This window comes from Arvicanthis niloticus, chromosome 6 (assembly GCF_011762505.2).
Source record: "Arvicanthis niloticus isolate mArvNil1 chromosome 6, mArvNil1.pat.X, whole genome shotgun sequence".
NCBI lineage: Eukaryota > Metazoa > Chordata > Mammalia > Rodentia > Muridae > Arvicanthis > Arvicanthis niloticus.
In genome coordinates, this window is record NC_047663.1 from 96114397 (window position 1) to 96139511 (window position 25115).

Below are 25115 nucleotides of genomic sequence, written 5' to 3' on the forward strand. Positions count from 1 at the left end.
TAAACTTGCAGTTTCAGAATTAATCAAGTAAAAAGTGAATTTATACATATAATATCCATTTATGATAGACACATAAGAGAATATTGGATTCATATGATGTAACACAGAGAGCTCTGGTAGAACTACTCTGTAGCTATAAGAACAGGCCCAGGGGAGAGATAACTTGATTGTCTTGGCATGGTATTCAAAAGGAACACGTGTGTCTAAGGTCTATGAGACTATGCAGATATCATGTCCATGGCAAGGGGAAAGAAACACCATGTTATTCATCTAATTGAGGATGTTTAATGGCTTTTTTCCCCCAGTCTCCCAACAGTTACAGTCTCTCAAAGTCACCCTGATTTAGGACTTATTGTTAAAAGACTCATTAATGTCACAAATACTTATGGTGGGATGGGCTGTCTTCATTTCGAACGACAGGTTGTGCTTTCATTTTGACCCCCAAAACATGTAGATTTAAAAAAAAAATCAGCGTTAATTGGCAGGATCAATGAGTGTGGGGAGGGCATGTGTGACTGAAATGTTCTTAGAAGGAAGATATAGAAGGAAATGCTCGGGGCCTCTTAACTGGGAATGACGACTAGATTTTAATTAACAGCGGGTGAGTTGGGTGGTCAGCCATTTGACATTTAGGTGGATCATGGAATATTCCTCGCCTCTGAACCACATTTATTTCCAGCTTAATTAGTCCTTCTGAGATGGCCATGCCATTAGCAGCTGCCTCCCCCATTTAAGATCCTTTTAAGCAGACCTTTCTATTTTTTTTTTCTAGTTTTGATTCCTCTCATTTTTATAGTAGCTTAATGTTATAAAAGACCAGGACTAACTCATTTTAATGACCTCGCCTGCACAAATGCTAATTTTACATTTGGCCTTATTTCTGTAGATTTTTTTTTCTTTTCTTCTTAAATATATGAATAGGGGAAAATATATTTTACCTAAGACCATTTATTTCAGAAGGACAAAAAAAATGGGAAGATTAAACCCCTTAGTGTCATCTGCCTGAAAAATCCCATGGCTTCTGACAGGAAGGTTTTCAAATCCCTCCTTGTTCTAAGCTTCTCTGCTTTGACATCTCATTATTTTACCCAGCTACCTCTGCGTCACCTTCACCCAGTTAATTAAGTAACTCATTGAATGTATTATTCAGTCTTGATTCTCCTCTGTGACAGAGAGGGATGGAGCTGTTCTGTCACTCCACCCTCCTGCTGCTATCCCTTGTCTTCCTTTCTACCAAGGAAAGGGGGAAGAAGCACATCAGCACAGGGAAGGGTTGAGTAGTTTATTATCATTATTATTGCATTGTGCTGGAGGAGGTAGAACCCACAGTCTTGTGCACACTGGGCAAGTGTCCTACCACTCAATTATGCTTCCAGCCCTATTTTATTTTATAATGAAATTATACCTGATAAAAGGTGGGGTTGACCATGGGAAGAGGTGCTGGGAGGTGCTTCCTGGCTTAAGCATCTCTCTTGTGTGCTCCCTTGCTACTTTCACAGCACAGCTGTGTTAGATAAGTACTGGTGTTATTCTCCATTCACAGGTCACAAAACTACAGCTCAGTTGAAGTCATGAACTTGTTCAAGGTGTGTGTAGCATATAGGCATCAGACATTTAATTTGATCTCACAATGAACTGTTTCTTAACACGTTATCAGAAAAAGCATCTTATATGTTTCTGTATTTATAGCTAAGATTACAGTCCCCAAATGCAGGGTGAGTGGTTCCTATATTGGCAAAACCAGGAGGAAGGTGGGAAATTAAGGGTCACTTCCATCTTCTGATCTGTCACCACCTGACATCTGAAGAGAGAATTGGTACTCCTCTAGTCAAGTTTTCTCATCCTCTAAGGATGTAGACTTCTGTGAATGGTTGCGCACAGAGGGATGATTCACAGCCTGTGTTTGCGTTCTTTAAACTCTATGAAAGGTGTGTATAACTCTGCTGAGTTTGTTTGGATTTGGTCAAGGCAGGGATCGTTCCTGAACCTAAGGAGCTGAATTCAGCCTAGCTGTAAATAAAAGACAAAACACTTAATATGGAAGAAAATAGAGGAAGATATTTGGAGGGAGGTACACAGTGTACATGCAAAGAATACAAATACAAAAAGGGGAGATAAAATATTTACAAAGCCAAAGTCTGAGTAGTTACAACAGAGCCTTGGGAATTGTGATCTGAGAGAGAACTGGAAGTGAAGCAGCAAGCAAGATGGAGCAAGTAAGAATTAAAGAGAGGAACACCTTTGTGGAAGGAGGAAAGGAGAGGACACAGAAAGGGGGAGAGAGAGAGAGAGAGAGAGAGAGAGAGAGAGAGAGAGAGATTTGGAAGGAGCAGAGACAATAAGAAGGGAGAAAGAGTTACAGTTAGTGAAGGTTTCAGAGGAAGGAAGGCTCCTACCAAGAAGATGAAGTAGAGTAATTTTTAAGGTCCTCTCTTTTTAAATAAAGCATCCTTTTAAAACAGGAAGGTTTTAGTGTGAGAGGCAGGTGCCAAAGGAAATGGGTCAAAGTTGGGCACAGCCGTTACATTCTGCAGGTTGTCCCCATCGTCACTGGACAAGTGGGAATTACCAGCTACAGTGTTAGAGCTGAGAAAGACCCTGAAGCAACAAAACAATGATGACGGTGACAACAATAATCAAACCAACAAAAAATTAAAAAAAATAAATCCTTATCTTCATGCACCAAATGGATGTGAGGACTAAACAGTAAAGACTATCAAGGCAGTTAAGAAGTGTGGTGATAAAAATAGATTAATGGGGGTGGAGTGATGACTTAGTGGTTATGGATACCCACTGCCTAACCTGATGACCTGAGTTCTGATGACCTGAGTTCTATCCCTTCAGGTAGGAGGAAAGAAATGACTAGTCACTGAGACATGGAGGGAGCTTGGTGGTGTTGTCAGGGGGGTAACGGAAGCATTGGAGTTTCAGACAGACACCCAGTGTGAGCGATAAATGGATGAGGATGTGATGGGTACACCAGTTGAGAATCTGGAACAGAGATAGCAATCTCACCTGAACCTACATTTATTCCTCCCTGAAGGGCATATGTTAGTGAAATTCCATAGACCAACATCAGGAGAGAGAGGACATCACTGTCCCAGTACATCGAGCATGTACTAAACATAAAAACAAGAAACTAGAATAGATCTGGGACTTCCTGGCCCCTGCAGTGGTTAGAACTAACTCTTAGCTTGATGGCATCTAGAATCACAGAAAAGATTCTCTGGGGAGAGGTATTTCTAGATTTAGTGAACTGAAGTGAAAACACCCACTGGAACTATGGGTGGTACCATACCATAGGCTGGCATCCTGGAATGAATGAAAATGAAAGAGTGGAGTTCTCACCAGCATTATCACTCTCTATGTTGTAGTTGTAGATACAGTAGGACCAACTACCTCATGTTCCTGCCTCCATGCCTTTCCCATCATGATGGATGGCACTCTCTAACTGTGAACAAAGGTGAAACCTTTATTCCTCAAATTGTCATAGCAACAAGAGAAGTAACTGATATAGATTGCTTGTTTTAAATATAACAAGGAAGGAAAAAAGATTGAGACCTAATGGAAGAATGAAAAGACAATAAATATAAATGTTGGAATCATGTGACTGCTTAGAATTCAGATCCTAGTATTGATACTGATACTGATACCAGTATTAATACTGGTATAGATACTGATACTGATAGTATTGATACCAGCCCCTGATACTGTTATTAGAATAATGTTTTATTAAAGCCTAAGTTCTTAAAACTGTTATCCTTGAACACTAATCCCTTAAGGAGACAGAAATAAACCTTTCACCACTGTTGGCAGGTTTCAGTGAAGCAGAAAGGACTGGTTGGAGTGACTGGGTCATCTGGCATGGACCCTTGATGGCCTCCTTATCCCTTGATAGCCCACGAAAGCTTCATTTTAGCTCTGGCTGCTGGCAGGCCTCCTGAGCCTGGGACCTATTGGGTGATCTTGAGTGGCCACTAAGTCTGCCATCTCAAAGGGTGAGTTCAGTTGACTTCATCAGCTATGGCTCTTCTCATTGTATTTGTTATTACTGGAGCTAATGGCTCTCTTAACACCTGCTAGCTTCCAACAAGGGAGGAGGATCATCTGAGCTTGTAGCCAGGAACATGATGGGAAATAGTACGACTCCTGATGAATAGTTAGGGTTTCATGTCTCCCCAGGTCCTAATGGAAGTTCAGAGAAAGGGGGAACAAGAAAAGGAGTAGAGGAAAATTGGGGTGCAGTGTCTTCTCTTTTTTGGGCTCATTTCAATATGGGCATGCCTTTCTCCACCTTTTGGAGAAAAAGACATTGACTCTATTCCTGAGCAGCCTGTGAATACCAGTGTTCATAGGGTGCAAGGAAAACGTGTAAGGTGTCCCAAGATTGATAGCTATACTAAGGCATGTGACCAAGAAGCAGCTGTTGTCTGTAAGGGGACAGGCAGCTGGCATTTGTTGTAAAGCTGATGAAATGTTTATGCCATTTTTTTCAAAAATTATATTTCTAAATAAAATTTGTGTATTCATTCTCCCCAACATTCTTAGAAGCATGCATGAGCTTAAGCTTGCATGGATTGAGCTAAAATTCACACTTCAGTGACCTCCCTGCTTGCCTGATTTGTGTGTCCACGGAGATGATTCTTTATATCCAGCTCTGAACAATGAGGAAAAATTTCAAACATTATTAAAAATTATAGCATTGCTCAGTAGATCTCATGGTTTTACTTCTCTTATCTGAAATTGTATATCAAGATTCTGTTTCTGAGCCTCTATATCAAGACAGTCAGTGACTTGTTTTAAAGCCATTTGGTGTTGACTACAACTGGTTAGCTGTATTAGCAGCCCTGGTGTCCTGACCGTCTGTTAAAACCCTCATAAGCATTTCTCATAACAGAGATGTACGGATCAAGTAGTTAATAGAGCCTCAAAATGGTTCGAACATGTTAACGAGTGACCAACCATCTCCTTTCACGAGTTCATTTACTGATCCATTTAAAAACAACTTTACGATGGTAGATGGTAGATGATGGTAGATGTGGTGGCACTTATTGTAAACTGTGGCACACAGGAAATGGGGCCAGGAAGATTCTAAATTTGATGCTCACTTGGTCTATAGAGCAAGCCCATGAGCCCATGTCTCAATAAACAATAATGATAATGATGGTTATGGTCATGATAATGATGATGATTGTAATGACGATTATAATAACAGTTTTTTTTCCATGCTGTGTTACTACTTAAGACAATGAGCACAAGGGCCAAAGGGGTGGTTAAGTCTATATTGCTTGCTGTACAAAGATGAGGGTCTGTGCTCAAACCTCTAGTATACAAGTGAGAACATTGGAGTGAAGGTCTATGCTTCCTATTCTATCACTGAAGAGGTAAATCCAGGGGTAGGATTTCTGGGGCCAGTCTACTAACTCGTCTAACCAAACTACTGAGCTCTAGGTTCATGAGACACCCTGTCTTGAGAAGTCAGGTGGGGAGCAATCACAGATGCTCCACATTGGCTTCTGGACTCTATATCCCTGTGCACAGATATAGCACCACGTGCACACAGTAAGACAAAAAGAAAGGAAAAGAAAAGAAAATGATGACTGGGGGGGAATCAGATTAGCATAGCACCAAGTCTTCAGTTCTGGAGCTGAAGGCAGAGTGCTTGCATCCCAGAGTGAGTGGTGTGCAAGACCCAGAGTTAGCACTTTAACACTGTAAAAAAGAAAGAAAAATCAAGGAAACCTTCAAACAAACAAACATCAACCAATCCGTCAATGGCTTTTGAGACAAACAAACCAGGTTCAGCTCTCAGAGCCAGCGTTTATTGGTCCGAATCAACTTTTTGACCCTGAGTGAGAGATGCCATCTTCATGACTTTGTTCCCTCTAAAGAGGACAAGCCATGGAGCCCCTTTACGGGATTAAGAGTCTCCTATGCACATTCTTTTCATATCTTTGAATTCTATAACCTTGGAATCCAAGTAGCTGGAGAAAAAAAAAGGCATCTGTACCAAATATCCTCAGCTTTGTTTCCTTGTCATTTCCTAAACAATATTGCATAGTAACCATATTGCCATAGACTTTCCTTGTGATAGGTATTATAATCTAGAGTTGTGTAGGAGTCTAGGCTTCCACATTCCCAATGATTAGCACAGAACTGTGGACATGACAGAATTACTGTGCTTAATTCCATCAGCCTTCATGACCGTTTGTACTCTATGACCTTTTTAATCTTATTTCACTTCAAATGTCAATTATTTGTATGTATGAGTCCCCATTTGTCTGTATATGCTCCGTGTGTGCAGGTCCCCTTGTTCTTTGGACAACATATAGAAGTGTGGTGTCCAGGCCGTTTTGGGCATGCCTTGGATTTCTGTTATTCATTGTCAGCACAAAAATGACTCTCTCCTTGGGGTGGGAGGCAGGCTTGCTAATGTGCAGGACAAAGAAACCAAAACTTTAAAGAAAATATCTTGAGTTTTCTTCCTGCATCTTAGTGCAAAATCCCCACTCTGTGAATACATGTGGCCCTTGCAGGAAAGAGTAAAAAGACAAGGAAGTGTAGATTTCCTGAACTGTCTATTTTAAGGTACATCTATCTTATGCTCAAGAGAGGATGAGATGACTGGTTTGTGGAACGAGCCTCGTGGCATTGGGACCAGCATGTGTACATCTGTCTTCCCTATTTGAGTTTCCAGAGAAGATTCTGTTCCATCCATGATGGATTCTTGCTTTACCCTTGGGGATCAGAATTTCACAGCCTGTGTATTGAGATGTACATGTTTATTGGGATTAAAAATCAAAAGGAACCACCGTGATTTATTTCTATCATATCAGCGTGTACCGACATATTGTAAAGGTTAGGAAACAGAAGTGAGAAACTGGGCAGCTCAGTGGGCTGTTTGTAGAGTGTGGACACATGTGTGGGAAGGCAGTTTGACAGCACATGCCTTAGTCTGTTGTTTCCCATCTTGTTTTTATTTAATTTTCTAAATTAGAATAAAAGGCATTAGGCATTATCATGCAGTTTTGAACACAGTGTGCTTTAGTAGATTTTTTCCCTTCATCTCTGCATCCTCTGAGTTCACCGTGGGACCAGGACTTTAGACCTAGAATCATGGGACTTGGACTTTTGTTTCACTCTAGTCTTTGAGACAGGGTCTGTAACTGAGCCTGGAGCTTGCTGTTTGGGCTAGATTGTTTGCCCATGGAGTTCTGGTGACCTTCAGTCTCTGTCCTCCCACCCCAGGTCACTAAGAATACAGATTACTTCTGCAATGTCTTGGCGTTTTACATACATATTGGGGCTTTTCACTTGGGTACGTATGTCTGAACAGCCTGCCTATGGAGCCATTCACCAACCCTGGAATCACCTTTATTATACTATTTATTTGATGTTGATCTATCCATTGACAAACATTTCACAAGCAGCGTTGTTGTCATGTTAATAATATCCACTCCACAGTATAGACTGTTCAGGACAGAGCTTTGCCAGTTCTACTTCTGTCCTCGTTTACAGGGGCAGGGAGGGTGGCAGTAATGATGACCATTTGAAACACATCAACTGCTTAAGAATAGATCGGGAAGATCACATTTCTGCCATGAGGGGTTGGTGACTGAATCCTGTGGCAAATACTGCTATCCATTTCCTACCAAGAACTAAATTATTAAGCCACGGGTTCAAGGGGCAGAGAACATTACTTCTCAAGAAACTAGGACCTAAGACCATGGTTCAATTCTGTGGTCTAAGGGACCATTGAAGATAGTGGGGGCACCCACCAGGAGTCACATCCTAGAGGACAGTGTCAGCTCAGAATACTCAACAGGAGGTCTAAGCATGCTAATTTCTTCTCTTTAAAAATCCTCTGCACCAGCTCAGTTGACCTTCAGCTGTTTGCTTCCTTTTTAATTGGCATAAATCTTACTCTGACAGTTGGGTGTCTCTCCGGCATGTCTAATTCCTAAGAGGAAATTAAATATTGAATTAAATGGTTTTTGCTGAGTCCTCATAGCTTTGGGCTCTTACCAGGCAGTTGGTTCAGTGGGTATTGAGTTAGAAACCTCTGTCAGCATCATTTCAGAGGATAATATTTTTTGGAAACTGCATCCAATGTTGCCTCAATGGGTACATTTAAGAAAATGATTGGCAATGATTTGGAAGAATTAAAGGAGTCTTATACATCGTATTTAATTTGAAATATGATAAAACTCATTTTGCCAGAGTTGTTGCATGGTTTAGTCGGAAAGAGCACTTGCTAGTTAAATGTGGAAACCTGAATTCAGATACCCAGAAACTGCCATAAAAGGCCTGGCATCGTTGTGCGAGCCTGTAACTCCAGAGCTATAATGGAGGGATGAGGTAAGGCTAACAGGAAGACAAGAGATGATGGGGAACTGATACAGTAGAGTCTGTGGGGATTGCTAACTGCCAGCCTAGCCCCAGGTTCAGTGAGAGGCCCTATCTCAAGGGAATGAGGTAGAGACAGATAAGAGCAGAATGCCTGTCATCCTCTTCTGGCCTCTAAAAGTACAAGTGTGGGTGTGTGTGCACCTGCACAAATATGCACATGCATTGCATACTAGTAAAATCTTTAATATTCACGAGAACACTTAATGAATATATACTCCAGCTATCGAATGGAATGCATTCACTAGACCTGTGCTCCCAATGTTTCTTGCACCAAGTTTCCTCAAGGGGTTGGTAGGGTTATGTTTTTCCCCCGAGTGAATAGTAACTACACACATAGAAGTTATAGGATGTAGGAGACCCAGCACACATGCCTGGGCTGTCAGAAAGATCTTGTTTCAGCTTCTCCTGTCACTATCCTTGAACCACATCAAGTCAAGCCAGTGCCTTTCCTGTCTAGCCTCCTCTTGAGTTGTCTCAAAGCAAAGACCTGACTTCAGTGGAAGGAAGAGAGGGAGACACAGCTTCATGCTGCCAGCTGCAGCAGCCGGAGGAGTTCATTGTAGAGACTCCACGCCAGTGAATTGAGAGTCTTAACTTGGCCACAGGAAAGAATTTCCAGATGAGTTGGTGTGGGAAGATCTGGGGTTTATTAAGAAAACCGTTGACATATATTTAAGCATGGGTGTAATAGGTAAAGAGAGGAGAACAGTGGCGGGCACACTGGGGTGTGAGTATAGACTTAGAGTCACAAAGTCAAGCAAGCTTCTGGTGGCCACGTATAAATTTGTGGTGGCTTTTGAGGTGATATTGCTCTCAGGCTTTTAAGGAAATGCCTTTTTCTCTTTTAGCAAATGATCCTTAGAGAGGCTGCTGTCTAAGGATCACCAGACAGGATTGCAAGAAGCTGCAGAGATGAAGGCATGTCGGCAGTCGTCGAAAGAATGTTGCACACTTATAACTGAGTATGAATTCAAGACCAGAACTACTTTATGGCTTAGGATCATTAGCTTGGAAGAGGAGGTGGGACTACTATGAGAGCCAGAGATAATGGGGGACAACTGGGAATCTAGTACTTTGGGCATGACAGAATTCTTGCACACATGGACCTATAGTGGTTGTCATTACACAAGATCAAGCCAGTCAACCTGATAGCGTAGGTGGGGGAGGGGCTCATGAAGCCCTCACTCCTAGCTGAGGATTGGCTGGCAGGATGGCTGCTGGCAGCAGGGGAGCCAAGTTTCTTTGTGCTGCCCATGATGCTCTAGGTGGCCCTACACCTATGCACTTATAAAGTGGACTCAGTGGGCAACAAGACACGAAGTTGGGAGGGTGATATGGCAGTGGGGGGGGTCTGAGAAAAGTTGGGGATTGGTTATGATCAAAACATCTTGTAGACATGTCCAAAAGTACTCAGAGAACAAATGAAACATAAATTTTAAAAGCCAAGGCATGTTTTGACTAAAAGTCAGGTTATCAATGTTTGTGAGATTCTCAGAAATTTACAGGTTTACACGGAAGACAAGGCCACACAGAGTCAGGCCTCAGTCACGGCTCATTGCTCCCTTGGGATATTCATTAGAATTTCTCTCTATTCTATGTAGTAATCTTTATAGTGATTATTTTAAAGACAGAGTCTCACTGTGTAGCCCTAGGTGGCCTGGAACTTGCTTTGTAGACCATGCTAGCCTCAGTCTCATAGAAATCCATTCTCCTCTGACTCCTGAGAGCTGGGATTGAAGGCGTGCATCACCACACCCAGCTTCCCCAGTAGGCTTTTGTTAGTTGTGTGTGTCTTAAACACCCAGCCTGGGAAAGACTTCAGCCAGATTTCAGAGGGAGGGACCTCTTTCCCTCCTTATTAGTTTACTTGTATCTCTGATCCTCTTAATTCACTGTGATGAACACACAATGGTAGCTCAGACAAGAAAAGCACAATACTACCCCACATTCTCACATAGGAAGAGTTAGACATCCTCATTTAGGCAGAGGCAGGCATCTTCATATGGGGAGCGGTGGGCATCTTCACCTGGAAAGGTGAGCATCTTCTCATGGGTATGGTAGGCATCTTTACATGGGGAGAGGTAGGCATCTTTTCAGAGGGGATCTGTTTGTCTAATGAGTCCCTGTCTGGCTGGATATAAAGTCCCCCTCCCCCTTCTCCATCATCTGTCTGTGTCTGAGTCAAATGCACTAAACTTCAATTTGGTAATTGCATCTTCAGATTCTTTAATGAAGGTGTTTATCAACATATAAATAATTGCTGGGTAATTTTGTATTTGCCAATTGCATCCTGCTGGAAAGGTAGGGGCACCCCCACACACACACTTGTAGAAGTCTGGAATGTCAAGGGCAGCAGCTCAGAGCAGTCCCCCATCCCAGTTCCCCTGGGTCCCATTACCCCTGCCCTTCTCCAGCTGTTCTAACTCACAGTTTTGATTCTGTGGCAGTGATAAGTACAGTCCTACAGGAGAATGTGTGGGAGGGACCTGCAGGGAACATGGGGTGAAGTCACCCCCTCACTGATTTATTTCCTCCTTGGGTAATATTATTATCACCTTGAATGTGCTCACTCCAGGCACATACCACCAAGGACTTCTTTCTGTATTTTTTGCTTTAGTGTTTATATGATCCCGTGTTCCTGCACACATGCATGCTTGCCTCTGTATTCGTGAGAATGTGTATATGCCTGTGTACACGAGAATGTGTGTGAATATGTGTATGTATATGCATGTATGTGTGCTGCATCCATGTGTGCATCACACACGTGTGTGTATCTGTGTGTGTGTGTGTGTCTGTGAATGTATATGGGGAAATGTGTGTCTTCGTATATATAGAGATACAACTTGTTAGAGTCATTGTTCTCCATTTACAGTGTGAGCCCTCGCTCAAGTCATGAGGCTTTGCAGCAAGGGTCTTTCCTGGTTGACTCATCTTACAATAGGTATTTTGTGTGCCTTTGTTTTTTGCCTTTCATTGGTTTGCCTTTCATTGGTCTCATCCACCAGATAGATGCACTGACCAGTGTGTCTCTTGTCTTGGTCCCCGGACCAAGTGTCTCTGCTTTGCTTCCTCAGCCTGTGATTGCAAGTGTGCAGGAGCCACTGTGTCCTACATTCTAAGTAGGACCTGAGGGATTGAACTCAAATCCCTGTGCTGGCAAGGCCAGAGCACTCTACACGAGTGGGCTCTCATCCAGATGACTCCTCCTTATTGTTTTGGTTGAGTCATGCAAATATCTTCATTCATCGGGGGAGGATTGGAGATCATTCCCAAGGCTAAAATCTAAAATGAAAAACAGAACACCTTAGCTTTCACACTTAGACCGCAGAATACCTGGCCCTTTGGAGCCTGCAGCCTTGCTGAGGGTGTGGCTGCATTCTGGTGCCTGGGAGAGAAGAAAGGGGATAGCTCAGAGCTGGCTTCCCCAAGCCCTGTTACGTTGTTGTAGTTCAGCACATGGACTCCTGGAGAGAGCTGGCAACTAACAGCCCTTCAAGAAGTATTCTTAAAAGCTGCGCTGAAATCATTCACCTCCTGTAGAAACAAGTGTGATTTACATCTAATATGGGTAATTACTTTTACAGTTAATTAAAAGCACTCTCATTAAGCCCCTGCTGTGGCACCAATGCACAGCTCTTATTTGCTAAAGGACCCTGGGTTTGAGCTCACCTTCATCACAAGGCTCCTGCCCAGGAACAGCTGACTCCCAGGGATCAGATACATTGTGTGAAACCATCAGCCACCACCTTAGCTGGGGCCCTCTCCCTCCACCCCAACCCCACACCCGCTCAAGCTTGTGTACACAGCTGGAATTGACAGCACTGAAGCCCTGTGACCAAAACCTTGGGATAAAGCAGCCAAATGGCTCCTGTGAGATCCGCCTGTAGTCCTGAAGGAGAAAAGACAAAGGCAGCATCTTGCTTGCTTTGTCTTCAGAAAAGCTTTGTTTGTGGGAAGCCTTTGTGACCCTAGGCTTTCTTGGCCTTTTCTTTCCTTCCAAAGGAAGTATTCTTTCTCAAAGAAATGTTCTTTAAATCCTTCTAACGATCATATGCCTACCTATCAGGCCAGTGTGTGGGCAGTTGAATCTATTTCTGTTAATTTTTTACAAAGTTGATATGCTAACTTCCCAGCCACCTGATACCAGGTGATGCAAATCATAGACTCTTGGTGATCTTCATTTTTAGACCAAAACTCTAGCTTTTTCACTTTTGCAATACCTATTGCTTGAAGGGGAACACCTTTAATAAGCTAAACTTTGGTAAGTATATGTTAAAACAATGTGTCTTCTAACCATCTCATTTTGGAAAGAACATCATGTTTAGCAATTAAAACATGTAGTTATCGGAGACCACAATTTCGACGGTACAGAAAGAGCGTTATTTCAGTAAGTTATAGAGTACAGGGATCTGTCTGTTGCTTGGTGGGTTTGATAGTTTTTTACAAAGTTCCATGCTGCCATCTGCTGGCCAGATGTGATATTGTACGTGCTAAGCAAATTTGTGAATGGAAGCTTTAATTTTAAGGAGGTAGATAGAATACAGTTTATGTTTTTATGACCTGATTTGAATCCTGACATTTCAAACAAGTGAATTCAGACTCTGAAGCATGCAGCTGAAAGGCACGATTTCAGAGGTGTGCCAATTTTCCTTGAACATGTAGTTTGTCAGCACCCCTCATCTACATGGTGCTGTCTCCTTCCAAGACACACAGGGCATGCCCTAAACTACCAAGAATATCAAGCCTCAAGGTAACTGTGTTTGCTTAACCTACAAGTGAGACACAGTAAGGTGATTAATAGTAATAGGATAATTACAACATGCAATTTTTTCTACAAATCTGTATTTGCCACTGTTTGAAGAGAACTGAGATACTACAGTGAGAAGGTGAGGAGGTGACAAGAGGAGACTGACAGATGTCCCATCAAAGTGCCTAATGTCTGCAGGTGTTTCACACCTCTGTTGAGCCTCAAAGCTGAAATGATAGCATTAGTCTACACAGGAGGGGAACACACATTCTTCATTCCTTTTGTTTGTTTTTTGAGACAGAGTCTCTGGTACCAAACTGGGGCTAGCTTTGAAGTCACTGTGTAACTGAGGGTGACCTTGAACTTCTGGTCCTCCTGCCTCCATCTCCCAGATTGCAAATTACAGACAGTCTGCCCCACACTCAGTTTATGCAGTGCTGACCCCTGGGCTTCCTCTATGCCTGGATCACACCTACAGCCCCACACCTGATGAGAATTAAGAGCTGTTTTCCACGTGGTGACTGACTTTAGGTCCTTGAATGAGATACTGAAACTCAGTGGCATTCTCTGCTGCGGGGTCTAAGACACATCCCAGGAGCGCCAGATGGATTTGAATGTCTTATACCTCCAACTGTCTGAGTGGGTGAGGTTGCTTCTTCATTCTCCTTGAAACTCAATTTTGACATCTACAGAAGGGGAGAGCTGGGCTATATGGCCATTGTAGATGAAGTTTCTATAATCTGCGTTGAAAGTGAAAATAAATATCAAAACAACAACAACAATAACAACAAAAAATAAACCAAAATTGAAGTTTCATAAAATTGCCAAGATGTTTTTAGTCTTGGCGTCTAAACTCACATGCATTGACTTCTTGCTTCATTTAATTATCTGTCTATTGAGAAAGGATGTTAGCATGAAGCCTAGGATGGCCTTTAACTTGTGATCCTCCTGTCTCCACCTTACAGGAATTATAGATAAGGTATAATGTGGCATATATACTGCCACAGGCCCATTATACATGCATACACATAAATCTCTACCTATGTTCTATATTTGTATGTTTATGCACACACACATATGTGTAGAGATACAGAAATCCTTACTCATGGCAAGTGTAGTTTTTTTTTTTAATAGGGACATATCTGAAGCCCTTCAAGGAGTTGTCTGTAAATGAACAATTATTGTCTTCAGGACAATAGGAAAGGCCAGCATGTGGGCAATCAGAAAAACCTGCACATGTAGACAAACCCAGCTCCAGTACAGACTCAAGGTTTCAAGGACCCTGCACTTCTGGTGCAGGTAGACACTGTACCTGGTGCTCATGACCCAATCTTAGCTGTCATGTGACCAAGTGTGAGCAGCCTGCTCTTGTCTTCCTGTTGCACTTCCTGAATATGTGACTGACGTCATCAGTTCAGTAGCTCAGCTCTGTGGTAGGAAAGCACATGGGGCATCACAACGTCTCTCTGTACTCTTGCTCAGAAAGCTTATCTTTCTCCCTGTCTGTGATCTTTCAACCATAGATTTCTTTAGTGGGCAGCAGCTTGAATTTGTGTTTTAATTTTTCACAGTTACTGTGACGAATGACCACAGGCACCTTTAATAAACAGAAATGCATTCTGTCTCTCTTCTGAAGGCTGCAATTCTGAGACTGAGGTACAAACAGGGCCGTGCTCCCTCTGGAGTCAGGAGTCCATCGGCTGACTGTGACACTGCTCCAGTGTATGCCTGTCTTTGAGTGGCCTGCCACTTCTCTCATCAGAAGTCACCACCTATGGGGGTTGGGGATCACTGGATAATGCAGAACTTGTCTGTATCATGAGCTCAGTCACGCCTGCACATACCCCATGAACAAATTCTCTCATCTTTATGAAATTATGGGATTTAGTGGTCTGGATGGATCTATCTATCTATCTATCTATCTATCTATCTATCTATCTATCTCTATCTATCTATCTATCTATCTATCTATCTATCTATCTATCTGTCTATCTATCTTTGGTGATTAGAATTCAACCATATATAGGTCCTTTCCTCTGCACACTGTGAGGTATCTGGGGTTTTAGTGGCAACATATTGTGACCTTATTCTTAGGGGACTTTATGTCCCAGTCCTTCAGAGCTGAGCATTAAGCTCGTAGATGACCCAGGATCATGCTGTCCCTACTCTGTGACCAGAAACTCTTACCTACAGTACTCTTCAGAAACAACCAGCATGTCAAGCACAGAAGTAAAGAAATCTATCTTTGGAAACAGGAAGAGGAATCAGACTCCTCTGGACAACCAATCCCTGTGTCTGAGAGCTGGAAGAACACAGAGGCTTCAGAAGAGAACACTTTAAAGAATCCTAAAATGCTGGGTCTCAGCTTTCCATATAGAACTGGTATTTATCAAGGTTATGAAAGAAGCCATTGACGGGCTCACATATACCAAGACATTTTTACAGAAAGGCAACCAACCAACCAGGCCTTCCAACCAGGGAGGTGGCTGATGTCACTATCACATAAAAGATATTAGCCTCAGCTCTTCTTTTTGAGAAGTGTGTGTATATGTTCATGTTTTTGTATGCACATTCATCCATATGCTCAGAGGTCACCCTCAGCTGGCTGCCTTTAGTTGCTCGCGGTCTTGTTTTTTGGGATGGGGTCTCTCACTGAACCTGGGGCTCACTAGTTTATGTAGATGTGCTGACCTATGCACTCCAGGGCTTCTCCCTTTTTTGCCCCCCTGATGTGGAGATTACACACACACACAACTCCACACCTGGCTATTTTTTTTTAAATATAGTCCCTGGGATCAACTTCAGATCTTCAGGCCAGCATGATAAGCCCTGACTGAGCAAACTCCCAGCGCTCAGTCGGTCCGCCTTTGCGGAGGCCCCACTATGGCGTAAGTAACTCTAAATACAGCAGCCCCGCATGCTCTTCTGAGTCTCATCTGTGGCCAGCAACTTGAGTCCTTGCTGGAGGCGGTCCAGCTGTCTGCTCCGGGAAACCAATGAGCTGCTTCTGCAGGAAAATTGATTGCTTGGCAATGAGTACAAGCCTTTAGATTCATACTTAATACTTAAGTCATTGAGTTATTTTCCAAGCGAAGTTATCAAGTGGGGCTGAAGTACTTATGCAACGCCTTGGGTTCAGAAAAGGTCACCTCGGAACCCATCCGGAGACGCCTGCTCTGTGCAGAGCGATCTGAACAATAATTTGTTCGAGCCCAAAGTGACATTTTTCCAATTTGAGCACAACATTGTTCAGAAGCGAGCGCCGTCCCCTGGGGCGCCTTCAGTGTGGATCTGAGGTGCATGACAAACCAACAATATCATCTAAATAAAAAATCTAGCCTAGGTTTAGTAAATTAATCCTGACAAGAATAAATTGGATAATCTAAGAGAAACGGCAGGGCTCCCATCTTGCCAGGTGGCACTTTCCCTCTCCACTCCCCCTTCATCGCTCAGGTGGGCTCTCCATAGCATATTAAAAACAAAGACCTGCCTTGGGTTCATGGATTTCATTGGTTTATTGATGAACACCTTGTCACTTCTTCAGGGTCAGCAGAATCTGACCCCTCATTTCTAACCTGACATGTTTCCACTATGGAGGAGGGAGAAAGTCCCTGCTTCACCTGGTCAGAGCATGGCAAAGCAGATAGTGCCCTAAGGCTGTCCACTGGGTCACTAGGTGGCTTTAAAACTAATTCATGGTACCAGTGGTTAAAGTAACAGTAGCCACAGGCCGCCTGGGTCTTACACACTCCCAGTGGCACTCATGCACAGAGCTACACCTTTCTTTCTCTGATTTGTTTTAACTTTTGAAAGTGTCTTACTTTCAAAAAGTTGCCCCGGCTGAGCTTGAACGGTACCCAGGGGCTTTCTACCTGCACCTCAGTTCCTGAATAATGACTCAGAGGCTTATTATTTGTTAAGAAATGCCTAGACTGTAAGCTAGGCTTGTTTCCCCAATAAGATTGTTAATTCAAATAACTTGTTTCTACTATTCTGCCTGCCATGTGGCCAGTCACCTACCTCTCGTTAGTTTCAGTTGCCTGACTTCTTCTGAGTCTGAGCAGTGAGTCTCCTACCTAACTCTAATCCAGAAGTCCTCTCTCCCTGCAGGAAGTTCCCCCCTTCAATTCTACCTCAGCTTATTGGCCATTAGGTTTTTATTGACAGGCGGTGCTTCCACACAATTCTCAAGAAATTATTCCTACACTGAACTGACTCTGTAGTCCAGGCTAGCCCGGCTTGAACATGTGACCTTCTACCTTTAGCCTTTCCAGTAGCTGGGATGACAGGCAAACAGCAACCAGGCCTGCTCCTCCTGGCCCAGCTCTCCAGAAGCTTTCCCATGGGGAAGATGCGCCTTGTCTGTTCCCTTCCTCGAAACTCAGCTCATGCAGAGCTTTTGCTCTGTGACAGGTGGGCACTCTTGAGCACTGCCTTTGTTAGTTCAGCATCAGAGCCGACAGCCATTAAATAAGGAGGAGTGTGTCAGAGAGGAAGAGAAGGATGCCCTGTGCCAGTGTGTGCCATTCTGGGACTGTTCTACATCCTGCCCTTTTCTGGCTTGTGCCTCCTGAAAGACATAGCAATAGCTTTCTGTTTTGGATTTTTTTAAAAAAAATAATCTTTTTGAAACAGGTTCTTACTTGCTCTGGCTAACGTCGAGCTATTTGTTTAGTGGAGGATGTCCTAGAACTCTTGATTACACACGTTCATTACTAGGCACACAGTTTATGTGGTGCTGGGGACTGAAGCCATGGCTTCTTGCGTGCTAAGCAAGTACTCAACCAATTGGCCTCCATCCCCAAGCATGGGGGCTCTGTTTGCAATGACACTGATCTTACTAAACCAGACCTCACCCTCAGGGACTTGATTTACCTTGAATTCTTCCAGGCCCCACACCAAGTCTTAGCTAGCATGGGGACCTGGCAGGGGAGGAGCTTTGGTTCTGGCCACTAATGGTTATATTTCCGATTCTGTCTCAGCACACTGGGATGAGGGAGAAGGAAGGGTGTGTTCTTGATCTCGGTTTTCTCATGATGCTACCTGGCTGGGGGGCAGGGCAGCTTCACTCTAGAAACCCAGCTTGTGTGCACATTAACACCATACTGCAGAGAACAGACCTGGGATTCTGAACAGAAAATCATGTACCAAAGTCCACACAGATGCTCCAGGGTGGAGAGGGGGACTGATGCTAAAGGTGTCCTGGGCAGCTTCTAACATAGCCATGAGCTCCCAGCCCAGAGTTTTGTACGCATATGCGCATGCCCTCTTACTTGCTTATTTAGGAGAAGCGCTAGACATATATGCTTTATCAGGTATAGCATGGGTACTTGAAAGAGTGTATACTCAGTAAAACTAATTCATACCTATGTGCCTTACAAAGAAAACCCCCCTCCCTTCCCCATTTCTCTTTTCTCTCTCTTTCCTCTCTTTTCTTTTTTAAGGAACCCCTGTAAACTTCCTGAGACCTAAGATGGCCATAAAAATGTATTTAAAATATTTATATATTCTTCTCTCATGTGTTACATCCCAACCACAGCTTTGAAGCTTCCCTCTTGCTGAAGGCCCATCCTCCTTGCTAGAGTGCACATAAAACAGCATCTGTGGTCTTTGCATGTTTCCCCGCATTGCCTGTGCTTCACCCTGGGAGCTCATCACACAGTCTGGACCATCCAGCAGGCCTCAGCTCAGGGCCACTTCCTTTCATTGGAACCCGAGGCTCCTGTGCTCAGCTTTTCACATCCTCTCCCCAAATGGTTTTCTCACAGCAGTGTATAGCTCCTTCCAGGTACATTTACCCATCTTCCTTTTGTATTGTTTCCTTTGTCCCCAGAATATGAGCATTACCAAGGCAGAGTCTTCCCTGTGTTTTGTACACTATTGGGTCCTTTGTACCTAGAACCTGGCCTGGTATCAGTGGATATTAAATATCCCTCTTTTGGTTTTTTTTTTACATTTATTCACTCATTTCATGTGTGTGGCGGGGGCAAGTACATGCCATTGAATATCGGTACATGTCAGAGGAGACCTTACTGGAGTTGGACCTCGCCTTCTACTAAGTGTATCCTCGTGATTTAATGAGTTTGTTGGGCTTGGACACAGATGTTTTTACTTAATGATTCATCATTTCAACCCTGAATCTTTTGCATAAATAAATCAGTTCCACAACTTTTTTGTGTGAATGTGTCTTTCCTTTTACCTAGCAAGTTCCTTAAGTTAGGAACCATAGTTTTCACCTTTGTATGAGAAAACAACAACAACGAACATGATTAGATGTAGGAAGGCAACAAATACAGTTGACTACATGACACCAGAGTGAAGGGTGGATAGATAAATGAATGAGTGGCTGAGTGCACTGATGGATGGGTGAGTCGGGAGGCAGTCATGCAGGTAGATGGACAGGTAGAAGGGTCAATGGATAGATGGGCAAATGGATGGAATGCTAGATGAATGGAGAGATGGATGAAAATGTGTATGTGTGTATGAGTATATGTATGTATAGATGTATGTATGTGTGTATGTGTATATGTATGTATATATGTATGTATGTGTGTGTGTATGTATATGTGATTATATATGGGTGAGTGGATGGATGGATGAATAGATAAATAGATAGGTACATGGATGAGTAGATGGCCAGGGAGGCAGACCAACAGATAAATGAGTGGATGGGTAAATGGATAAAGGTATAATTAAGAAAAGAGATCTAAATAGATAGGTACATGGATGAGTAGATGGCCAGGGAGGCAGACCAACAGATAAATGAGTGGATGGGTAAATGGATAAAGGTATAATTAAGAAAAGAGATCTACTGATAGTTAGATGGATGGATAAATGGAGAGATGGTTGAGTGGCTAGCTGAATCGAGGGATAGATGGATATAGGCAGACTGATGAACAGGTGGTTGGTTGGGTGGGTAGGTGGATATATGTATTGATGGTTAGGAGGATAGCATATAGATGGCTGGACAGATAGATGAATAGAAAGATGGCTGAATGAACAAAACAATAACTACATGGTCATGGCTCGTGTTGAAGCCAGATATATTTGCATATGATAATGTAAGAGAGTACATTAAATCTACTTTAAAAGTCTCTTCTCATACAAGTAAAGGCACTAGGGGAAGGGAGAGATAATTTTAATGGCCCTCAGTTTCTCTTTACTGATCCCTGACTCATAGCATTCAGGTTCACCCCTCATCTGCTTGTAATAAAGCTTCCTTACAACACTCACATGCCTCTAATGCAAACACCACTGTATGCACCTCCAAAAACCACCATAAAGGGCAATGACTCGAGAAAGAGCTGCTGGGAGTGTGATCCTTTATTAATAAAAAGGGCACCTCAGCAGCACCACAGAAGGTCCTCCAAGTACAAACCTGACTCCTGCTCTTTCTTCTCTTCCAGGATATCAAAGCCGACTGCAATAACTGCGTGGAAACAGAGGACAAAAAGGTAAGTCGATATATTTTTGTCTTCCTGGCTTCAAACACAGTAAGAATGTTGTAATGGCAGCATTACAACCCAGGAGTTTCAGGTGCACCTCACCAGATCATACTCTGGGGATGACTTGCGCATTGACACTTGCAGACAGACACAGCTTAAACTGTCTGTTATTCTCCCCACCCCCAAGCCCCAGCCTGTGTTGTTTCTAATGGCTGCAGAGGTGTGTGTGTGTGAAATGTGATTAGGTTTTACAAGAATGTGCACCTGTGGTTTTATTCTACAATTCTTCTTTTCAGAAAGAAATAACTTATTGATGTTTCATATTACAATTTAAATCAATGTGGTTGATGTTTGATGCATGTACCATATGTTATGAATCATATATATCATTGCATAACATTGCATGTATTATAGAATAGGTTATATCTGGAATCTGAATGTGTAGCTATGTGTACCTGATCCATGTGTGTTTACTTGAAAGTGAACTTACCTTAATTCCCTCCAGGACCTATCGGCATAAGCAGTGACTTCCTATTTGAGATGGGAGACCAGTGCAAAGTTACTTATCACCTATATAAGTTTTCTGTCCATTTCTTTTATTTGTTAGCTTTGGTTCTCTCAGGAGAAGCAACTGTCAGATCATTGTTCTCAGTGACTCTTTATTAGCAAAAGTTCACAGAAGTTTCTGTGACAAGGCACAACGGAACACAAAGGAGGTACTGATGCAGGAACATGGGGTATGGATCTCATGGTTATTTCTGACACTATCTATGGGTTTGGGACAATGTCTCTCTTTGCAATGGTACCACGGTGGCCCTGTTTGGTCATTGTCTCAATATAAGATTTTGAGCAATAATTTCATCATGGCCAGGACATCTGCTGATTAATGTGTCAGATGACTCCACAGGAAAGGACTCGCTTGTCAATATAAAGCAATTGCCTGCACAGTTTTACAGAGCGTTCATTACAGCAGTTCATGTTATACTACAGTTTTGCTTAAGTTAAGTTCCACTCCCATGTGAACATTGAAGTATCATATATGCTATAAGAGAGCATTCTGTTGAGCACCTTCTGTTTTGTATATCTATGGCTGGGACACAGGAACTTGCCACTTACATGACACATACACCCATAGACTTTCCCTACCAGCTTGTCCTGTTCCAGCCATTGAGCTCATATTGCTATGCTCCGAAAGCTGGCTCCCAAATTTAGGTGCTCTGCCTTTCCTTGAAAAGTTTACAACATCCACAAGTGTATTTATGTCCAGAGTAATTTTTAAGGAATAAAATTTCTGATAGAGTTTGAAAGCTACCAGGGTAGTAGGTAGTGAAGGAATAACTTCAGCTCTATCGTTAACAAGATAAATGGGCTGGAACCTGTTCTGGGATTTCCAAGCCACCCTGGCTCTGTTCAATCTGCCCTTTCTGTCTGCGGTCTGTCTATCCATCATCAATACCTGGCTCTGTGGCTTATCAGTGATGCTTACTGGGGGAAGAAGTTGTACAGGGTCATTCTCTACATAGTTTCATTTCTTCTGGAAAAAGGAAAACACATGCGTATGTGTGTGCACGCACATGCACACATTTGTGCTCACATGCACATGCATGCACACAGGCACAAACACACACATGCACACACACACACACACACACACACACACAGGCATACATTCTCATGTGTGCATGCCACACACAGCCTTTTCTCTTCACATAGACTTGGCTTATGTTGGGAATGTTAGATGAAGCATTTCTGAAAGGTTTTTTACTTGTTCCTTGAGATTGAGCTGACATGACTAATTTCCAAATGAACCCAACAGTTGCAGCAGCTAGTGATGGGTCTTCCTGATGTGCACAAAGAGAAGCCTGCTCAGACTACATTTCCTTGGCTAAGGATGTTGTATCTCCTGGAGTTCTTTCCTTTCATGTAAAAGTCTTAATCAAAATCTAAGCATCTCAGAAGGGAAGCACCTCCAGCCTCATCAGAAAAGCACAAGTCCTGTAGACACTCTGCTGGAGACACAGCCTGCGACCACACAGGGAGGTGGCTGCTGTAGCCCCTGGCATGCCTGTCATTTGTGTCTAAGAGGGCATCACAGACCTGCTACCATGACGTATAATTTGTTACCATGCTTTATACATTTGAAGAGATGGACCTTCTTCTGGTGTGTGCATGTACCACCATGTCCTTTTCTGTGCAACCTAAATGCTTCAGGAAAGATTGGTAATTTGATCAAGTGGAATTAAGTGACAAGAGATGACAGAGGTGCCACAATAGTAAGCAAACTTGCCTCAGAAGCAATGGTTCCTTTTCCCCGTGGGGATTTTCACAACTACTGAGGGCTCTGGGTGGAGGCTTGGCAGGCTTTTCTCTAAAGCTAGGCTCCTGTTAGTGGAGAAAGCTGGACAGTGCCCCCCAACTCCTGCCTTTGCAGGAACTTGCAGCATCCGAGAATAACCTTGATTTTCTTTTCATCTTTATCAGCTTTGTTTTTAAACCTTTCTTTGCTTTCTCTCTTCCCACAGGCTCTACCCCCTACCCCCATCTCTACCTTTGCCTATACACCTCACTGCATTTCTTGCTGGTAGAATTTTTTTTGAAGTATCAACACTTCAGTATGGTTCTTCTCCTGCTGCCCTCTTCCCTCTGTACCTCCCCTTCTCAATAGTGTCTTATGTAGACCAGGCTGGCCTCCTACTTGCTGTATAGCTGGAGATGACCTTAAATTTCATTTTCTCTGCCTTCTACCTCTGGAACACTTAAATTATAGACTTATGCTACCACAGCTTAATAATGTGGCACTAGGGATCCAGCTGAGGGCTTTGTGCATGCCAGGCAAGCACCCGACCCAATGAGCCACATTTTACTTCCAATGTCATGCCTCGCTTTGTTCCTTTTGGTTAGATAGTGATGCTCATTTGGAAATGAGTCCTTGCCCTGTTGCATTCTGGGATGATTGGAAGAACCACGACAGTCATCAGTCAAAACTCCCTGGGAGATGCTTTTATTTTTGCATTTTTATCATAACTGTTATATATCCATAGATATACCATTTACATACCATGTGTGTGTGTGTGTGTGTGTGTGTGTGTGTGTGTGTGTGTGTGTGTGTGTGTGATAGCACACATATAAGGTCAGAGGACAACTTTTAGGAGTTGGTTTTCTACTTTGACCATTGCAGAGACTTAGTGGTCCCCGGAGGAGACTCAGCAGAGTAAGAAGGCATTTGTTTTCTCTCCTGTTTGCCTGTATCTTGGCTGTCTGGTTTGTTTTGGGACAACAGAAAGCTCATTGTCATGTAGAAACCCCACCTTGTTGTTTATGGAAAGTTTCATGGTGGATACCAAGATATGGTCTTCTTTTATTCTTGTGACTTCTGATCAGATGGATGAGTAGAGCTCCTGAGACTATACCCACAACAGAAAAGGGTCTTTCCATCTACTTTGATCTCCTGGAAGATGTCACCGGAACATATTACAGGCATGGGGAGTGTGGTGCTCTGTTACTGGACTGTGGATGATGCCTCCCCACAGGCGAATGCCAAAGGCCTAGTGTGGATTCAGCAAAGATGATGGGAGGTAACTTATCACACCACATCCCTGCCTGGCTGTGTACAGCTGCACAAGCATGACATTACAGCACCTGTGTTCCTGCTCTGGGAACTGAGACATTTGAATTCATTTTTATTTGTGGTATAAAATCCATCTGAATTTCAAACTATGATGAGGACAGTGATTCTGGTGATGAGCATAGAAGCTCATGCATCAGTCAAGGAAAGTCTGTCAGGAGAAGACAAGAGCCTATTTGTCAAAGGCTGTAAACACAGGCAGGGGTTCCACTTCCCACTTTGTACCTGGCCTGGAGCAGCTAAACAGCTTCAGATCTGCCAGAAAATTGTATGGAAGGGTTTGGGTGCTTCTGAAAGTTATAGATCAAGTTTCCTTTGTGTGGGCTGGGAGGTGTGATGGTTAGATACATTGACCTATTCTGCTTAGTATTACCCACTCAGAATACATCTTTGGCCAGCACTTGCTCTGTGAGAGAGACAAGTAGTCTTGAACACCTGTATTAGCAGGTATGAGGGTCCATTCCTGTCCTGTAGTGGAAATAGATCAGAGCTCCAAGGGTGACGTTGTCTTGAGTCTTAACCCATGCTTGTCTCTGAGTCATCTATGGCCTGTAATTAACTCCTCACCAATGCTCCATGAATAAGCCTGACGAATCCTTTGCTTTGCCTTGTTGGATTTCAGTCAAATTATTCTGTCATTGTACTCTATCTAGGTGGAGTAGATGTTTGTCCACATTTCCCACAAAAAGCCACATAACAGGTGGGATCCTAGAATGGGTACAAAGGTAGACACCTGCAGCAAATGATTGGCTGCCCTAAAAACTGGGACTCAGGATACAACAGAAAACAGGCATTGAGCTTGAGGAAGAGATGGAAAATAGGTCAGGCCAGCCCAAGAAAGCCCCATAAGCACAAGAATCCCACAATCCCTTGCATAGACTACAAATCC

At 43.1% G+C, this 25115-nt stretch overlaps 1 protein-coding gene across 24 annotated transcripts in view; it reads left to right on the forward strand.

Annotated features, from left to right (window-relative positions):
• The window catches only part of Rbfox1 (RNA binding fox-1 homolog 1), a 2075913-nt gene that overhangs the window by 1136292 nt on the left and 914506 nt on the right, over window positions 1-25115 (forward strand). For all 24 annotated transcript variants that reach the window (XM_076937363.1, XM_076937366.1, XM_076937354.1 and 21 more), the window contains one exon: window positions 20563-20610. In XM_076937363.1, the coding sequence (XP_076793478.1) occupies window positions 20563-20610 (48 nt within the window). The remainder of the gene's footprint in view (window positions 1-20562; window positions 20611-25115) is intronic.